We start from the raw sequence: 19636 nt of genomic DNA on the forward strand, positions 1-19636 counted from the left end.
GGGCTGTGAACTGTGTTCCGTCCTCAGTGGGCACCAGCCGCGGCCTCTCCCGTCGCGGACCGGGGGCGGATGGTTCCTGGGCACGGCGAGGGCGCTGCGGGCCGCGGGTGGGCGCTAGGACCCAGGGCTACAGCCCGGCCCGTGGGCGGGGCCTCTCGAGCGTCCGTCATTCTGATTGGCAGCCGGCTGAGGGCCTGTCCCCTCCGGTGGCGGGCGAGGAGGCCGGGCCAACCCTGCGCGTAGTACGGCCCCCCGCGATTGGCGGGCGACGCTCTGAGAGGCGAGCCGATTGGCGGGCGGTGCCGTCGGGTGGGTGGTTCGGCGACGCGGATTGGCTGCGGGCGGCGGGTCGGCCCCTGTGATTGGCAGGCGGCGGCGGCGGGTGCGCGGCGGCCGCCGAGCGGTTTGTTTTGCTCGCGGCCCGGGCGCTCTGCGGTGGCGGCGGCGGTGGGGAGCGACCGGCACCGCCCGAGGCCCGGCCCCCGCAACCCGCAGCCCCGCCGCCGCCGTGGGCGCCGGAGAGGGGCCGCCGGAAGGAGGCGGCGGCGGCGCGGGCCTGGGAATGTGGCGGCGGCTCTGAGCCCTCCCCCTCGGCCCGGCCGCCATGGAACCGCGGCGGTGACAGCGTACCTCAGCGCGCCGCCGCCCGCCCGGCGCGGGGCCGCTCGCCGCCATGGGTAAGAACGGGGGCTGAGCGGGGGGAACGGGAGCGGCTGCCTCCTCGGAGGGGCCTGGGCCGCCTCCCGGGCTGTGGGGCGGGGGCGGGCCGCGGGCCGGGGCGTCGCCTGAGGGAGCGGGCCGGGAGGGGGGGTACGGCCGGGCCGGGCAGGCGACGGCTTCGGAGGGTGTCCTCAAATCCTGGATGTTGAGCCTGGAAAGCGTGGAGAAGCGGGCGGGTGGCGGAGGGATGGCCCCGCTGCGGGTTCCGGCGGAGGGGGGCGGGGGGAAGCGCGGCCCCCGGTGATCGGGGGGGGCCTGCGCTGAGCGGGGCGGGGGTGTGGGCGCAGGTTGGAAGGTGCCCCCCCCAAAGCGGCCGATCAGCGCCTCCGAATCGGTTCATTTTTTGGACAGCGTGTTCTGCGTGAAGAACTGCTTCATTTTGGCTTTTTTTTTTTTCTTTGCTTTTATTGTTGTTGTTGTTGTTGTTGCCCGATTCCCTTTTTGTTTTTACAGCGGTGTCTGTCATGCGTTAGAATTTAAAAAAATAATTAGCCTTTCTAAAGCAGAATTGACTCATTTGTTGGCAAGGGAATTGCTGCTGTTACCTGCGGTGCAGAGCTGCAGTGCTTTGTGGGCCGCAGCTTTGACGCTTCCTCCACGTTCAGTGTTCTGGGTCTCCCTCGGTGTTCAGTCTGCGCGCATAATTAGTTCTTTTATTCCTACCGTAATTGCATTGCAAACCTTGCTCAAGCAAACGCCAAGTATTTCCTTTGTGCCCCGAGATGATCCCAGCCACGGTAACGCCTTCAAGAAATGTGTGGCAGTGCTTTGATTTTGCAATTGCAACAAATGGGCAGATCCGTAAGCGGGCTCCTCTTCTCTAAAGAGAGAAGCTTGGCATTACCCGGGCAGCGTCCTCTCTGCAGGAACCAACCTGATGGTGCATAACTCACAGGAGCTGACAAGGAAGGAGCAGGGCTTCCATGGAAGTGCTTTCTTGGGGCTCTTGGACACCTCTTGGTAAACACGTGAGCACAGGGTGAAGAAGAACAGGTCCACAGAGCACTGCAGCATCGTGTTGCAACCGTGGTAGGGATTGCATGTGTTAGGAGAAGTCCAAACTCATTAGGCCATTGTGATCGGATCTTTTAAGGAGTGTTGGGCAATGGGGTGTATGCCTCTTGAGTTTTCTCCCACCTTGTTTCTCATGAGCTGCTCCTACGGATGGGTGCTACCAATGAGAGGTCAGTGCTGCAGGTTGCTGAACTGCGTTGATACAGCAAAGCTTGCTCACGGCGGATCTCAGGCACTTCACAGGAGGGGCTACAAGGTTTATTTCCAAACCTGTGCCTTCCAAACAGAGCTCCTTGTCAGCAACAGGGGCACTGGCTTCTCATACAGATCAATGTGCATATGTGTGGGAAGCAGAAGGGAGAGCAGCGCTCGGGCCCAGAGCAAAGTGCTCCTTGCAGGCCTGCTGCCACCGAGGCTCTCCCCAGCCTGCTCTGCTTTCCTGCCTGTGTCACTTCCTTCCCTTGGCTCTCATTGCCCGGCACAGCGCGGTGACAGCCCCCGCTGCCCGGGGGAGGGAGGGGGCTGAGCCCAGGGTCAGTCGGTGCCAGCTGAAATCCACACATCGGGGGGGAATTTCTCAGTGAGAAGAGGAACCTCAAGTATGTATCACCGGTTCACGGGGATGCTCTGATTTTCCGTGTAAATCTACAGACCAAATCACGTGAGATTTCCTAAAATCTTGGCAGAGCAGCGTTTTGTTACCACTAACACTGTCACAAAACGGTTTCGCTCAGTGGCATGTCATGAAGGGCTCAGAGCTAAACTTTTCCAAAGAGCTGCTTCCAGAGCTTTGGAACAGATTCTCTTTTAAAAAACTTACTCGTTGCCCCTGGTTCTGCTAGCAGAATAGGAGGCAGCCTTGCTGCTGTTGGTGGCAGATGACGAACAGATATATGTTTGCTTTTTTCAAACAACTGCAGCATCGTGCCTTCTATTATCACGCTGTATTAAATAGCATCCTGGTTTATAGAGGTTTACAGACTTCCTGTTTTTACCAGTCTGCAGATGCTTTTACTTAGGGTTTTTTTAACCCTGCTTCTGTTTCGTGCCATTGCAAACACACTGACCTGCTCGGCCCCGTGGAGTAAGCCATCCATCGGTTGAAATAAATGCTTTATGCGGATGAAGGGTTTTCTCTGTGAGGAGCAGTTCCCCTTTATCAATGTTATAAAAATCCTTGAGTCTAGTTTTTAAAACATGAAAAGCATTTCCTGGACAACATCTTTCCGCACAAAGCAGAGCTGTGTTTCCCAGACCTACTGGAGACCGAGCAGAACAGGGTCCCTCAGTGAGCTTCCAAAATGGCTTATTTTTCATTTGTAATAACTTTTGCATTGTGTGATTAATGTGATGCTGCTGCAGATACTTCCTTAAAGCCAATCTGTGGAAATCCTCTCTTTTGATGGAAAGAAAGAAGTATTCGTGCTTGGCAATATGAAATCCACGATACAGCGTTGTCCTGAATGGAAACTTTTCTTCCTTATGCAAATTCAAATCCATATTTCACGTTGATTTTGTGTCAAAAAACGGAAAATACTCTATTTCCTACCAAACCAACATAGGGATGGATTATATCGTATATATTTTCAGATGAGGGAGCTGATAGCCCGATGTGTGGTTACTAAAATGGCTTGAGGTCCAAATCCACCTGCCGCCGCGTGGCATCGTGTGGCTGCGTGCTGTAGGATCGCAGCATTAGCTCTTGCCTGCAGCTGAAGGGAGCTCGCAGCCCTCACCGCTCACCGAGGGGTTCTGCTGCTCCCCAGGTGCTGCCATGAGGAGTTCCACGTCTCGGGAGTGTTGTAGATCCCCACGTTTGCTAGTCAGTAAGTTCTGTGTGCAGCTGAGCTGCAGCCTGCATCAGGAGGTAGACAACTGGTTTAGGTGCATCTCCTCTCTGCCCGCTTCCTCCAGCAAATGAGAGACTTTGAAAATCAGCCGACGTGAGCACAGCCTGGGCTTTGGCATCAAGCACCGGCAGACTGTGAGCACGTCTGAACTGTTGCTCCTTATTGTGGAGTGAGGTGCCATCGTGTTTCGACGCAGTTTCTCATTCATAGACCTGCTCTTTGATTGACTTGATTCCGTGTCGTGAGCGCTCAGTTCGAGGCTGTTTTCATAGCTGTTTTGCTTGCCCAGAGGAACCCTGACCGTCTGCCAAGACAAGCTCTTCTTCATCCTCCTGGTAGCTGGCCAAACCCGAACTGTGCTGTAGTGGAAAACTCGCATCCCTGCTCCTCGCCGCGTGCCTTGGGTGCTGGGCGCTGGGCTCCGTCGCTGTCACAGTTTGTTGTGCAGAGGTACGGCCCCTGTTGGCCGCCTTACACGGAGATTATGCTTAATACCAAACAAGAGGAAAGAATGAGAGTGAGCTGGAGATGCTCCAGCGAGGTAAGAGGTTAAGCGTTCGGATGTGAAGTTGGAAACGATTTGAAAAAAAAGAAAAGGGGGAAAAAAAAACCAACCCAGAGCAGGTTGTGCAGTTAGCTACCCGGAATGTTGACTTCATTCACAACCGTTTTTTCACATTTTCCCCCCTCAAGGGGTTACTGAGCGCTGAGATGGATCCTAGCAATTATTTCCTTTGGCTCATGTGCTCTTTAAAAGCAACCTCTTGCTTTGGTTGTGTTACTGACACCCCTGGTAGAGGAGACAGTGTAGTTATTGTCCCATCTGGCTTGTCTTGGAAAGCAGAGATGGGGGGGGGGTTGGGTTTGTTTTTGTTTTGTTTTTTTCCAGGGAACTTGTTTTGTTGTGCTCTGCTTTCCTTTTCTTAAGAGTTGTATTCTAAACTAACACCTCCTGCAAATGGGCTGGGAGAGTTCTCTCCATCCCTGTCCCTAGCCTGGCCTGGCTGACGTTGCTGTTTTGATGGCAGTGCTCACTAGTGCTCACATCAGCTCGAGCAAGTCTTTTGATCTATATAACTTGATCGGTTTTATGTCCCAATAAATGATACAATGCCTTGTCAAAATCCTAGCCATCTTCTTCTCAGTGATGCTGAGAGCGAATGCGGCAAATGCAAGATCTCAGAATGCGGGCTGCAAAGCTCTGAGGAGCGCTGTGCTGCGTTTATTGATTCCTGGTACAATCAGAATTGTGGAAACAATGAATTTGTTGTTAGTGGTCCCTAGAAGCACCGCTGGTGAGTAACCATGGCAGTTGAGCTTCTCTGTGTGAAGGGATTCCAATGAGTGAGCTCGGACACATGGCTTGGGTTGAAAATGCCTCTGCTTGTTCGCCTGGTATCTCTCTGGTGTGTCAGAGCAGTATCAGGTTCCAATGCTGTCGAGAGCGCTGGGTTTAAATTAACTAGAAGAGATTTAATGGGAGTACAGTCCTGTTTTTTTAATGGTTAAACAATAGTTCTTGCCTCCGGGGGATGAATAAAGCTGCCTCTCAGGAAAAGTTAAGCAGAGGAGAGCTTGCATTGCCTTGCAGCAGATGCTGAAGGTGCAGTGGAAGCAGCTCTGCTCCTCGCAGAGCACTGAGGGACCCGGGCAGGAACTGGAGAGAACGTCAGTGTGGCTTCTGTTGTGGCTGGGACTAGTTTAGATGCTACCCCCTTACAAACGTGTCGGTTTTCTTCCTTTTTGCTTCTGAATTTTGGTAGCATTCCTTCCTGCGTGCTTTAGGAGCTGGGTACGTCCCGCGTCTGTCATCTTTAAGCATCGCAAAGATCTAATTTGCTATTCAGGCACTGTTTAATTCTGAATCCGGTCTTCTGCATAAAACATGAGCTGTCTTTATGGAGAGACACTCATGAACAAATGCATAACGTGAAAATGAAGGAAAAATTACTCCAAATGAGCGCCCTTCGCAGAGAAATACAGATGCAAGCCGGTCCATGTTGAACGTCCAGCAACTGCTCCCAGGTCACCACTTCCCAGTGAGCGCCTTTACCCATCCGAGTCTGTGTCTTGAATTGTGAATAAATGTGTTGCCTAAAAACATTCATTTCAATTCAGACACGTCAGACTGATATGTTCGAGGACCTCGGAGAGGAAGGAGGAATCTAATGTCTCAAAAACTGCACACTGTACCAGCAGGGACATTGTGCCTTCGGTGTTTCACATCACTCTCAAAGGTTCCCACTGCCCCCTAGAAAACTTTGCACCCAAAGCTGCTGGTCAAGTCCAGCCAGGCTTTTAGAAAGGGCAGCTTGTCCTCCTGGGCACGCTTGGAGCTGATCTAATCACTCCTTCAAATCTCACACATCAGTTGTACCTCGCTGTCAGGAAGGTTTTCTCTGGACTTGTTATTTACCAAGGAAACAACACTTATCCCTAAAAACACCGGGTCTCCATAGGTGAAACAACAGCCCAGCGACAGAGCAGGCACGAGCGTGCCAAGTAACAGATCAGCTCAGTGATAGCATTGGATGCTGCTCTGTTGCATGATGGCACCGTGCCCGGTCCCATTAGAACCAAACTTCACGTGCCAAGTTTGGTTTTTTCTTCCCTTTTACGCAGCATCAAGTAATTCATGACTGTTGTGCTTGCAGAAGCAGAGGATTATTTTCAGTAGATGTAAAACACCTTCCTTTATGTTGGCATCCACCGCGGCTCCGATGCATTTTGCAATGGAAGAACTCTTTAAATTGGTTACATCAGGAATCTTAGCATCCAAAGTTAAGTTTCAGACTGTAGTATACACTGAAATATCTCTCTGCACGTTGTTATTTTCTTGCATTTGCAGGAGGCCTTGAATTGAGCTTGCTGCATTATGCTCTGGCAGCAGACAGTGTTCTTGGTGATGTGCAGTTTCAATCTGTTCAGTAGATCTTGGAGTCTCATAAGAAACTTTAAACTTTGTTCCGTCAGCTTCTTCTGGGGAAAGAGAGAACCATTTTGAGGATATCAGTGCAGGTGGAGTTGAATTGAGATATTCTATTCTGTTTGTCCAAATTTTCGTTTTCTTTCTACTGGCCATTGTCAGTCAGACTGGCAAGCAGGAATTCTAAGGTAACAGGATACACAGTTGGAGGGAAGAGATTCTTACTGGGCTTTCCTTGGCAGAAGCACATCAGATTGCTCTTCCCAATGACCTGTGATGATCTAGCAAGTCTGTCCAAGTGGGACTGTTTGTTCTGAAGTCATTTTATCAGAACCAGGGCCCTGGGGGTGTTTGATTCTTTCATTTCTTCTGAACCTTACTGTGTCAGATCCTTTGGTGACATTGGACAAGCGACTTAAAATGCATCTGTTTACTACTTCCGGATCTTAGGTTGTTTGTTTTTTGTATGACTAAATGAAACTGCAGTGTGTTTGCAAAGATCTCTAAAAAAAAAAAAGAGTTGTCTTTCTGTGAGCCGGCAGAAAGCAAGCGCAGACGTGTTAACAGTTGATGCTCATGCAAACCACTCACTGTTCAAATTCCTGCACCCCACAGACGAACAAGAGGCCTTGAACTCCATCATGAAGGACCTGGTAGCACTCCAGATGAGCCGACGTCACAGACTGACTGGATTTGATACCATGAAGAATAAAGACACCCCTCACTCCAACAAACAGGTAATGGGGTATCTAATGAGTGCTTGGAATTGGTTCCTGGAGTCAGAAGGGACAGAGCAGGCTGACAGTGGGCCTGCTGCCTGCGTTCTGCCATGTGCTTCTAGCCTGGCAGCTGAAGCATTACGGGTGAATAATCCCTGTTCTTGCTCAGGTGTTGCCAGCGTGGCAGCTTTGTTCATTTATTTGCCTTCATGGCATAAGGAGGGTGCAGTTTGGATGTTTTGCAACATCTTACTGCTCCATCTTCCTCCCACATGTGTTTTTGATGAGTTTTGATCTGTGTAGGTTGGCTAAAAAGTTTAACAGGTGGTTTGCTTGTTTTGTGGTCCGTCCTGCCTTTTTATTTAAATGACCTTTCTTCTTATTCTTAAAGAAAAAACTCAATGCCAGCAGTCCACCCCTCTTGGGCAGCCCTGCAATAACAAACCAGTGTGCCTCTGCAGTGGAAGAAAAAAAAATTCCGGTAAGAAAGCTCACTTCCTATTCAATATTAGTGACTATAAATTAGGAGCATGTTTTAAAATGGTGTGTGGCAACATTTACAGGATTCACTTCAGCAGATGTGTGGGCCAGGAGATGCAGTAGTAGCATGTGGTTCTCCCTGTAGTGGAATTAATACTTAAACTCCGAGGGAAGCAGAGGACTGAGAAGCAGTAATGATGAAAAGGAAACAAGTGTTGAAACTTGTGATTCAGCAGAGGGTTACTGCAGGTTAAAGCTGCATAAAGCAATCTGCTGGATAATGAACTAATGTCTCATCTTCACATGAGTCAGACTGCATATGAATACAGAATGAAGAGCCCGATAAAAGTGAGTCAGACTGAAGTTGGTTCAAGAACAACGAAGGGGATTCTCTGAGAGGTCTGGCTTTAGTTAAAGTGTAATAAATCTTGCCTCTGTGAAAAAGGAAGCGGCTCTTTACAGGTGTCTGAACAGAGACAGCATCCTCCTCAATGGGGAGGATTGGCTGGAGTTACCCAGACGTATGTCACATGAAGAAAGAAATGAAAGTAGCCCTTATTTGAGTATGGGGATGCAAAATCCATTTTCCAGATGAAATACTTTCCCCAAGGTAAGAAGTGGCAGCATCAATACTACAAAGCTTCTCTAGATGTATTTTACATTTCTCTACAAAAACGTCTCAAGTAAACTATTACATTTTCTTTCTGGTAGAAAGACAAGAAAGACTAGTCCAGCTCTGGCACTGTATGCTGCTTATCGTTTGAATGAAATACTTCACAGTCACATGCTTATTACAGGCTTCAGCTTGCTGGAGCAGGCTTTAAAGTATGTGTCTGTCTCTTCCTTGTGCTTTGTCTGCTCATAATCTTCTCATTCAGCTGAGATCTGGGATTTCCTTGAGCGTGCTGGACAAATCCACAGGCAGAGCAGTGCAGAACCCTTTCCAAATCACGTTGAAATGTAAATTGAGGGAAGTCTTAAATCAAAATCTGTAATCAGTCTTTATGGTACCACATAATAGAACTGGAATACTAAAACCCCAAACTTGGTTTTGTTTTCTTGCTCATCTCTTAGGATAGTTCATGGGAGTCACTTCAAAAAGCAGTTTGTATGGGCAGTAGGCTCCCCATGCTTTCAAAGGAAAGCTGGACGTTTAACTCTTCAGGTTCTCTCTGAAATGTGAACACTAAGATCACTTTAAATTCTTTTCTAAGATCTTTGAAAAGCAAACACAAATGGCCAGCGTGTGATCCTTCTGGAAAACACAATCAGGAGATAGATGCCAAATTATGTCAGTACCTATGATCGCTTTTCTCCCCTTCTCTTTGGTGCAGATCACAAGTTTGAAAGAGTGCAGTGGAGGTGAGAAAGGGATTTGGGTTTGTTCAAGTACCAGCAAGTTGAGGAATGGTTTCTGTAGAGCCCTGAAGATCTTTTAGTGCTGCCTAATTTTAACCAGTGAGAACTTTCTCATTTAGCTGTTTCATAACCTAAAATTCATCTCGAGGTCAGAAATTTAATCTGTAAAATGACTGTCATTTAATTTCATCCAAACAGATCCATTTCATTCGCTTAGACCAGACTACTTCAAGTACCATAGAGGAAAATAATCTAGAGCCTTCCCTTCCAGATAACCCTAATAGAAAGGGATCATTCCTCCCTCCAAAAAAGAATGTTTTGTCAGTAGTTGACGGGCGGGCATCATTTATAGCTTATTATTCCTACACTGTTTGCTGCGTTTTTCCTTTACTGTTCAATTAAAATGACTTCTCTAAAATGTGCTTCACCTTGCTGTCATTCTGGAGTACGTTCTTTTTCTTCCCACATCTGATAAAAAACGTCTTCGGTAAAGTTGATGTGCAGATCAGCCACCTGCAGGTTATTAACTGCTCTGATTGGGAAGCTCGTTTGTCACGATCAATTCTGTACCTACGGTGCTGCAGGAATGCTGTGTACTGGCAGTGATTGCATAGGTCCCTTTGAACTGCATTCTTGACCACTGGGCCTGCCAGATATTTCCTCTCGCTGAAGAGCGTTTCCTGGCCACGTTTTTTTTTGAAGTTCCTAGATGTGTGATTGCCTATTGTCCGAGGCTCTCACAGATGGCTTCATCCACCCCAGTCCCATAAATTGCGCGGCAGAAATTATGGAGTCTTATCAGAGCAGATTTTTCCCTTTTATTTTTATCTTTGCGGCCTAAATTTGGGATCTGAACTTTGAGCTCCAGAGTTGAAAGTTCGGCGCGTTGACTCTTCCGTGTCATCCAGCATCTTCTGAGTTTACAGGGAAATGCACAGGTTGTGCAGTGGGTGCATTTAACCATCTGCCAGATAGGAATGAGAACCCTTTTGCACTTTCGGAGGTGACACATGGTTAGCTTCTTTGTAACATCACTGTTTGAGTCCAGGGGCTGAGCTTTTTGCAAAGGCAGAGACTGTGAGTGCAGTGTGAAGGATGTAATGTATTCCCTGCGTGTTTCTCTTTTCTGCCATTGAAAAACAGAACCAGTCCTTGAGAATTCACAAAGAAAATTAGCTTCAGTTCAGATGAATATGCAGTTGGATGGTATTTCAGGCTTTTGTCATGCAGTGTTAAAGATAGATTAATTTTCCTTATCATTAGAATATCTTTGTGTCTTCTGTATGACAATTAATACAAATTATAACTAAGTTTTTACCCCTTTCCTTCTATTGCTCCCTTAGCAATTTCTCCGTGCCTCACAGTGCTGTGCTCACGTTTCATCCTCTAATTGTCCACCATCTCCTTCAGCTTCCATGGAGAAAGTGAGCACGTTTGCTGTGTTCTGGTTTGCTTCCTGAGGAGTTGATGCCTTCTGCTATCACAAAATTACCTGCCTTATGTTTGGGCCTTAAAGCCATCGTGTGGGCCATTCATTTGCTTTATTTTTTGTTGGTCAGAGTTTTTTTTTTGTTGGTCAGTGTTTCACTGTGAGCTAACCTTTAGTTCTTTCTTTTGTACAGAATGATGTAAGGATAAAGTTTGAATATAATGGGGAGAGACGGTAAGTCTGTCTTCACTTCTTTCCTTGTTTCCTTGTTATTTCCTTTGATGCTTGGTTTTGAGATACTTTCCTTTATCAAAAAAAAAAAAAGAAAAGAACTAAATTAGCACTTCTTGTGTTTACAGTATTGTTTCTAGTGAGTAACATCTCTCTGTGGTTGTACATGAGGTTTTCTTTGTCAAGTACGAAGGGGAGTTCCTAATTTGGTGCATCAAGTTAAACCTTGACTGCTCTAAAGTGCTTGGAAATAAAGCAAAGCAATAAACACGACGTTAATGAGCACGTAGAACTTCCCCCTGTTCGTAGTGTGTTGTTCACGGTCAGCCTTCAGCTTGGAGCATTCTCCCTGATGAGTGCAGTTTGGAGCACGGTGCCAGAGCTCGATCAAGCTCACTGCAATGGAGCGAGCGATGGAGTGCAAATATTAGGTCAGTGGGAATTTTGTGAAGATTTAATGGTCGCCTGGAAATTTCAAAAGCTGGCCTCGAAGAGCCACTTCTTTGTACTCTGTCGGAGAAGAACTTTGTCAAATGTAGGTATTCTTTCTTAAAACAGGAAAGCAGAGGCGTTTCTTTGTGGATAAAGCGGACAGTAAAGAACAATTCGTAAACTTCTCAAAAATCAAGCGCAGTGATTTCTGTGACTTAAAAAAAAAAAAAAAAAAGATTTTTGGTGCTCGAGAGGAGAGTTTTAAAAAAGTGACAGCTGGGACCTAGCACTGCCTTTGTCAGCACTCTCTTCTCAGCGCCGTGCTGTGTCGGAGGCATTGTGTGACTTCCCGTGCCGGCGTGTTGTGACAAGGCAACTCGGAAGCGAACTCTTGTCACCATCGTCCTGTCATCTTCCGTGTCTTCTGCCAGGGCACGGTTAAGGCAGCTCAGAGCTCGGGGGAGAAGAAAGCTTTTTCTTGAAGTAATGTTAAAATGAAAAGGTTGATTGTGCATTAGTCTAATTATGCAGTTACGCTTGCCTGAATTCCCCATTCCCAAAGTGGTATGCAGTTACAGACAGCAAGCTTGCACCGAGAATGTAAGTGTGTGTGCTTGGTTTCAGAGGAGCTGCCAGATCTAACCACAAATATTTAAGGTGGTCAGGCAGGAATGGGCTCCTTAAACCCTGCAGTCCAGGATTTTGTGTTAGAAGAGCGCACAGAGTTTTTTAAACTAATAGAATTTGTGGCACCTGAGAACAGCTCTGCTTTATAACGCGTCGAGTGTAGAATGGAAGCCTTTATAAGGGACTTTGGTTCAGCTGAGAGCTAAATTACAGTGCCAGAGTACTGTGATCCCATGGATGAAAATGTTATTGTGGGCTGCTTTTTTAACAAGGACAATTATTTCTAGATTGCTGGATGTTGTAGGTCTGGTAGCAAGATGAACCCTTCCTGGGAAGTGGCTGGGGAAGCCAGCTAACACTACAGCTATTAAGAACAAAAGCTGCATGCAGTGCAAGGATACTGAGTGCTGACGAAGCATGGATGGATGGATGGACATTTTGGAAATTAAGCATTTTGGAAGGAGATGGCAAGGAGCTTGCTTGCAGGAGCTCCAAGGCAGAAGAGCTGACAGCCACCTGGGTCTGGTGCAGGGACCAGTTAAAAGTAAGGTGCTGAGCACTGGACATCATTGGTTTGCTAAAATAAAGTCTCAGGAATGGGTCGTAAGCCGGAGTTTACAGTTGAATCCTCCAGTTCTTGACCCAGCATATGTTATTTACTGAGTATTCCTCTAAGAGAGATAAAATGGTCTTTTGCTATGGCTGTCAAGGTAGCAGCTTTCTGAGTTCTTGGCGGCTTCCTACAGCAGAACATTGCAGCAAAATAAACAGCTTTAGATGCTTTCCTGGAACTTCATTTTACTACCTAGCCTAAAGCATTATAGTTTTTATTCCTGCATAGGCAAAACAGTAATAAATACCTAGCAAAGAAAGCTCTGCTACCGTTTTCTGAAAAGCATGCCTGTGCCATGGTGTCCATCAGGGTTCCCTAGGACAGCTATGCCTGTTGCCATTGTGGATTCCTGGAGGCCGTTGGTGTGTGTAGATTAGGACACGGTGCCACTCAGCTGGCTAGGAGATGGCTGAGCATTGGGGCTGGGATGTTAGTGGGTCGCAAGCTCTGGGCTCAGAGCAAGCAATCAGAGAAATGAACACCTACTGAAATTGCCAGTCAGTTGGTGAGTGTGCCCGGTGATGCATTACACGTAAGTGCACAAGGAAAATACTCGAATACAAGAGTTTTATTTCAGTGTTTCTCCTCTAATGAAGTTGGAGAGGAAGCATGGCACTTATGAGACTGATCTGTCTTAACACGAATACTCAGAACCGCTGCAGGTCAGCTGGTGTTACAGTTGAAGCAGCATTAACATTTGGATTCATTGGGCTACCACTAAAAAAAGAAAAGGAAAAAAAGCCAGGAGTGCTGAGCAACTGCACAGTGAGATAGATCTGACATCCCAGGGCACCTCTGGGAATGAGCACGCTCAGCTGCCTTTGTGTCCTCCTGCTGATGCCTCCCATCAGGAGCTCGGGACTGACTTGCTGTGGGAAAGTTTGTTGCAAGCTTTCAGCTGGAGCACGTTTTGGAAAATATTAGGAGGTGTTTTTAGTTCAGGTATCAGAGTATTTAAATCAAAACATTCTTTTGGCTTTTTGGGCCTTCTGCTGCTTTTATTGCAGCTCTCACTACATTTATTTGCTCGTGTTTACTGCGTGAGGCCGTATTCTTTAAGCCAACATACATAGCGTGTTTGTATCCTCTTCCATGGAAGGAATGTATTCCGTGAAGGATATTTGTCTATCCAGGAACAAAGGCGTTCTATTACAAATGTTTAGTTGAATAAATCTGAGATTGAATATTGTATTTTGACAAACCAATTGCAAATGTGCCAGAGATCAAGAATCCCTTGACAATCAGTATCAGTTCAAGAATTCCTTGATGATTAATATAAATTCAGGAATTCCTTGATAAATAATATCAAATCAAGAATTCCTTGATAGATAATTCAAAAATTCCTTGATAATACCAATTCGAGTTAGAAAAGTTAATTACCTCCTTGAGAAAGAAACATTCAAATGTGACGGTTTGTTTCTTTGAATGATTCAGCCATCTAATTTGATTGCTTTGTCAGATATATGTCTGATTTCAGTCAGTGGTTTTTCTGTTGTTGTTTCAGAATTATCCCGTTTGTCCGTCCCGTGCGCTATGAAGATGTGCAACAGAAAGTGAAAACAGCCTTTGGCCAGCCTCTGGACCTCCACTACATGAACAACGAGGTACAGAGCATCGTTGTCAGTGCTCAAAGCTTGCAGTAATCTCTCTAGGTGATCTGTCCTCTTTCCATCCCAAGTTCTGTGCTCTTTAATTTAATTTTCGTTTTTTTCCCTCTAATATGAACCGTAAGTGAATCACTGTGCTCCAGAGGAAGATGTGCTGCTACTGACAGAGCATCACACTGATGTGTGTGTTGTACCAGCATCAGCATCTCGCTTCTTCCTGCTGGGGTTATTTGGGAGATGCTCATGGGGAGTGTGCATTTATCTCTGAGGAGCTGGGTAGTTTGTGCCAATAATCAGAAGCATTCTAGGCTTTCTCACTCTTTTCCCTATTTTTCTGTTGTGGTGTTGCCCTTAGAGATTGCATCCCTAATGAAAGAGGTGCCAAACTCTATTCATCAGTAGAAGCTCGACAAAAATAAAAGTGGTTCTTCAGTGTTAACAACGTCCACATTTTGAGTTGGGAGTGGGGTATAGAACAGAGGGTGTCTGAGGATAATTTCCTGGGATTTTACTAGCAAGTTTTAAATTCCTTTTTGATTCCCCTCTTTCAAAGTCTAAATCTTCCCTGTATTAGTCTCATAGGTGAAACCTAGTTTTCAATTGATCGTTAGATCTGGATTCATACATATTCTGAGACTGCTCTCATCGGGGAGGCTGGGGCCTGCCTCTCACTTGTTCTTGGATAACTGCCTTAGGGAAATGTGCATAGGGTCAACCATGGCTCTGACGGTGTGGAAGGAGAGCCCTGTACTAAAAGACAGTGGGAGAGTATTGTGATGAAAGCTTGTGTGTGAATTGAGCAGTCAGAATCCCATCTTACATTCTGATTTTATTTTCATTTTTTATAGTTTGTTTAAATTCTGGATATGGAAGTAGATTCGTTTTTGCTGTCCTTTCTAATGCTGTCTTTCTGTTTGTTTTGCAGCTTTCTATTCCTTTGAAAAATCAAGATGACCTGGATAAAGCAGTAGATCTCTTAGACCGAAGCTCTAATGTGAAAAGCCTTAGAATTTTACTGCTTTCTCAGGACAGAAACCATGTAGGTAACAACTTCTATTACTGCAACAAAATGAAGGGTTTTACCCCTTAGTCTCTGAATAGTGGTAGTCTTAGCCAGGAGTGATAGGAATTAGTAAGAATGCTTTGCATCACAGATACACTCATGAATATATTTATTCTCTTTGTTTTGACTTACCTCTAGGGTTTGTTCTGTGAGTTTTTTGTTCTTTTTTTTTCTGCTGCTCACAGCAGGTGTTTAGGGACTAAAACACTGAAAAGTGATTTTCAAGCTGTAATCATGAAGGATGTTTTATGCAGAGTACCCAGTGGCTGTATACAGAAAACTCATAATGAGTCTGCTTCATAGAGAGGGGTTTTTTTTAGTTTTGATTAATGACACAATGTCAAAACTGCACATAATTAGCTTGTCTTTAAGAAAGCACACGTTGTTCTTGATGACAAGCTATTAGCACTTTTATTCTGGATGGGATGTCTCCTGATGACTCTTTAGCTCTGTAGCTTACTGCTTTGAATCCAGTCTTACTCTGCAGAAACTGAGTTGCTTTTAAGCTCATGATGGCACATAAACACCTAAGATGAATTCGGTTGTGTCTTGATTCACTGTCCTGGGTCACAGGGGCTGTGACAGTGAGTTTCAGTGTAGTTTGCACTTTTCAGCAGAAGAGTCCATAACACGAGAAGTAAAGGAGGAGTAAAAGTGGTTAGGTTTGTTTGGATTTTTTTCTTTTTGAAGGTAATATCATACAGCTTTTAAATCCAAAGACCCTGATAACTTAGATATTTTATTTGCAAATTACTACATTCTTTTGCACAGCACGACACAAAAAGCTACGCTGTCTTGAAAGCTCTGCTGATCAGAGCTTGTCAGTCTTGAGTGTACATCTCTGTTTAAGATTGCAGGCTGTCGGATCAGGCTCTTGGAATGATCACGCCTGTAATTCTTAGAGCTGTCAGGAGAATAAATCTACTTCTTGCTATTTTTGAAACTGGTAATCCATGTTAATAGACAAATAAAGATCTTCAGGTATATTAACAGCAGTTTCTCAAGTGTCCAAGTGCCAGAATCTGGAAGGGGATGGGGGGATGATGTTGTACTTTGTCCTGTGCCCTTTCCCTGAGCATTTGTTACTGGCTGCTCCAAGGACAATGCTTGGCAAGAAGACCTTAGGTCTGACCTAGTGTAGTCAGACTGTTCTGTGTTGTCAGGAAACACTCTGTGAAAGGTGGCCTCTACTTTGGTATTGCACAGTGAAACGGTTCTCTTTTACAGCCCTCTTAATTGCAGTATCTTGAGGCTGCAAACCAGATGTTACGTGATACTGTCTAAACTTTACATAAGCCACCAAAACCTTCCTGCAGTAAAATGCTCAGCAGTTCTCATCCCTCCACCAGCCAGTGGCCAGTGCTGTGCTGGTGTCCTTTCATTAGCTGTTTTTTCCTCTTTTGCTCGGAGCAGAAACAAACAGCAAAGTCTTCACTAAGTGCCACTGTTTCCCCCCTCTCCTCCGACTTCCTTTTCGTCTCTTAGTTGTCTGACAGGAGAGTCTTCCATGTGATAAAGCAAAAGCCCACAAGTCTGAAGGAGGTTTCTTGGCTGCATGATCTCATCCCACTGAGGGAGCGGGAAGCATTATTTTTCCTGAAGTACAGGATGCAGATTTTGTTTTGGTTGTGCTCTTTTTCTTTTTCTGGGGATGGAAAGGTAATGCCGTGACTTTGACACTAATACGTGTATAAACCAACTTAGCTTTACAGCAGTAGCTGTGTGACTTGTACTGAGAGCCTGTGTTTGTGAATATTGTTTATGTTAATTTCCTTGTGCCTCTTGCTGTGGCTCATGTGTGCTCTTTCTTTTATCAAGAAACTCAATCCTTTGTCCTTCCTCTCCGTTTGGAAACTAATGGGAAGAACTGGCTGAGTTGAACACCTAGAGCACTAAAGCCAGAGTGTCCACAGAAGCAGTGTGACCTGTGCACCCCTTGTTCAGCTCCCACAAATGGACTCATGACAAGAGTTTCTGCAATTTAAACCAGACTCCCTCCTTACTAGGTGCAATGGATTTTGCTTTTTGAATGAGCGACAGTTCAGTACTTCTACTTTTTTGATGTGTGGCCTCGCACTATTTGCCAGTCCTATTAAAATAACATATCTCCTTTCACTGCTCTTTCTGCTTTGAATGAAATGAAGGCACCATAGAAAAAGGATCTTTAGTTACATTATGTCTGTGTAGGTTCAGGGAAGGATGACAAAAGCATTCATCTTGGTAGCTCCAAACTCTGTGTTCTTAAATTCTAGTGTTTTTGCTTAGGCTCTCTGAGTACTCCCTGCACTTTTAAAAATTGTAGGGTGTCAAGTTGGTAGCAAACTGCTTCTGGAAGAGTGCAAGATTCCCAATTTGTCTATGCTGGCCAAAGTGGCTGACAGAAATTGTAAGTTCATCCATGGTCTGAGCCCCTTTCCTATTGCTTTCACAGGTAGCTGCTAATGGGAGACAAACATTGAGATTTGGAAATCCTGCATTTGGTTTGAGGCTGGAGGATAGCGTGCTCTAGTTGTTCGACTTCTGTTTCACAAAATAATTGCAGAGCTTCCTCTTTTGCTGCCTTTATCGTGTCCTGTGAAGTAATAAGACATCAGGCTCTAGGACTGATTTTTCAGCTACTTTCTTGATGCTAAACATACTGATGTTTTTAAACTGTAGCCAGACTGCTTGAGCTCTGCAGCATTGTTTTATTTTATTTTCATTTTACCCAACAGACCAGTTCTTCATCCCATTCTGGACTGCCCAAACAAGTCAGGATTAAAACCTCCCAATCTGTGGGGGATGTGAACACACCCTATCAGCAGCCAGAGCCCCGAAGCAGGCATCTTTCTGTCAGTGAGTATTTTTGCCACTTCTTTTTTTTGTGAAAATGATCTTTTGGACAGTAGTATTTACAGTATAGAGTTGATGAAAGCCATGAGAAAATGGAAGGTTATTCTAGGACAAGGCAGTTAATGTTCAAAAGCTCTTAATACATTTGTAATAGAAAGTTTCATAGTTCCTTGCTAAGTTGTTGAGCAGCTGAGGAGCTGCTAAGGGGGGTGTGCTAAAGCCAGATGCATTGAGGTTAGAGATTTGGAAAGCTTATGTGAGTCCAATAAGCTTTTGTTGGCAGTTTCACTTCATGAAATCTAGGTTTGATTTCTCTTTTTTTTCGGAACCTGTACTTGTTCCTGGAATGAAATGTTTTGCTGGTAGCACAGGAATTGCCACTGCTTATCTAACCACTGCTCTCCCTTACCTTCCACTCGTAATGACCACATCAGCAGAGCTGATAGGACAGGTGACTGGGACAGCTCCACAGAAGAGAATGAAAAACGTCAGTAATACGTAACTCTGTCTCATTTCCTTTGTGTTTGTTAGCTCAGTGAATTCACATTCAATGGGAAGGTCCATGTAAGAGTCCTGCAATATAAATCTCAGCCTGTAAGTTGACCGGTGTTATCAGTTCTCATAACTGTGTGCAAGGATTTACAGGAAGAACTTTCTGACCACGTGTGTACACTTCACAAATCCCAGGATGCACCATTTAGTGCGTTGGTTTAGAGCAGCCACAAGCATGCATTTTTATTTCCATGCTTTCTACCTGTGGTAGATTTGGCTGAGTTGCCCCATTTCTCTGTGGTATCTCCCTGTATAACTATGAGGTACTGTTCAAATCTGTGGTTGAAAGATGCTCAAAGCTTTGAGGGATTGATATGAAGAACAAAAATGCCTGAAACTCCTGCAAAGATTGGTTTTGTCCAAAAAAAAAAAAAAGAAAAGAAAAGAAAAAGCAACTTCATAACTTAGAATCATTGGGTGAGACCTCAGTAAGCTGTGAAAGAGCAAGAAGGTGGTGAGCAATAACAGGGATCTGAAGGCTGGAGCCTGAGGTGGTGATCTGTGGAAATGTCTTTTGCCTTGGAAGTGAGAAAAGCCAAAATTTGCTGGGGACAGAAGCAGAGCGTGGTTGCATTTGTTATAACAGCTATTTTAGGGCTTGTCAGACCCAGTGCTGCACATGACAGGTGCTGCAAATCACGAGGGCACTACTAGGAGCTGGGAATGTCAGAGCTGTTTTGTTTCCAAGTTCTAAACCAGCTCCCTCTGTGGAAGAGGAGTGCTTCAGTTTGCTTAACTGTAACCTTGAGGCATGCTCTTAACTGGATTTTGGGTTGATATTTGCAAAGCAGTTGTACTGTCAAGTAACAAATGCAATTAAATTGGAGCCAACCGTCTCCCTACTGGCGGCTCTGAACTCAAGTCAGATCCAGGCTGTTCTGACCAAAACATTCTGGAGTGGAAGCTCAGTAGAGAAGGGCTTAAGAGCTGAACCAGTAGTTCTCTGTACTAGACCTGTCTAGCAAGTCTGCTTGTATCTTGCCTAGAGTCTGCTGATCCCCTTTTATACAGTTTACTCCTATGAAGTAGCAAACAAAATAGAGAAGTGCTGAAATCATCAGGAATGTTTCTGAGACTGCTACAGAAAGGGTTTTCCCATCCATTTTCGTCTGGTGTTCATATGCATAAAAAGAGCAACGTTCCTTGCTCCTATAAGGAAAGCAGTGGTATCCATGCTTGTCT

At 45.5% G+C, this 19636-nt stretch overlaps 1 protein-coding gene across 2 annotated transcripts in view; it reads left to right on the plus strand.

Annotated features, from left to right (window-relative positions):
* The window catches only part of MAP3K3 (mitogen-activated protein kinase kinase kinase 3), a 39461-nt gene continuing 20345 nt past the window's right edge, over positions 521-19636 (plus strand). For both annotated transcript variants that reach the window (XM_021377781.1, XM_021377783.1), the window contains exons 1-7: positions 521-677; positions 7126-7247; positions 7621-7710; positions 10691-10731; positions 13905-14004; positions 14933-15046; positions 17785-17905. In XM_021377781.1, coding sequence (XP_021233456.1) covers positions 674-677; positions 7126-7247; positions 7621-7710; positions 10691-10731; positions 13905-14004; positions 14933-15046; positions 17785-17905 — 592 coding nt within the window. In that variant the 5' untranslated portion in view covers positions 521-673. The remainder of the gene's footprint in view (positions 678-7125; positions 7248-7620; positions 7711-10690; positions 10732-13904; positions 14005-14932; positions 15047-17784; positions 17906-19636) is intronic.

Source organism: Numida meleagris, chromosome 26 (assembly GCF_002078875.1).
Source record: "Numida meleagris isolate 19003 breed g44 Domestic line chromosome 26, NumMel1.0, whole genome shotgun sequence".
Classification (NCBI taxonomy): Eukaryota; Metazoa; Chordata; class Aves; order Galliformes; family Numididae; genus Numida; species Numida meleagris.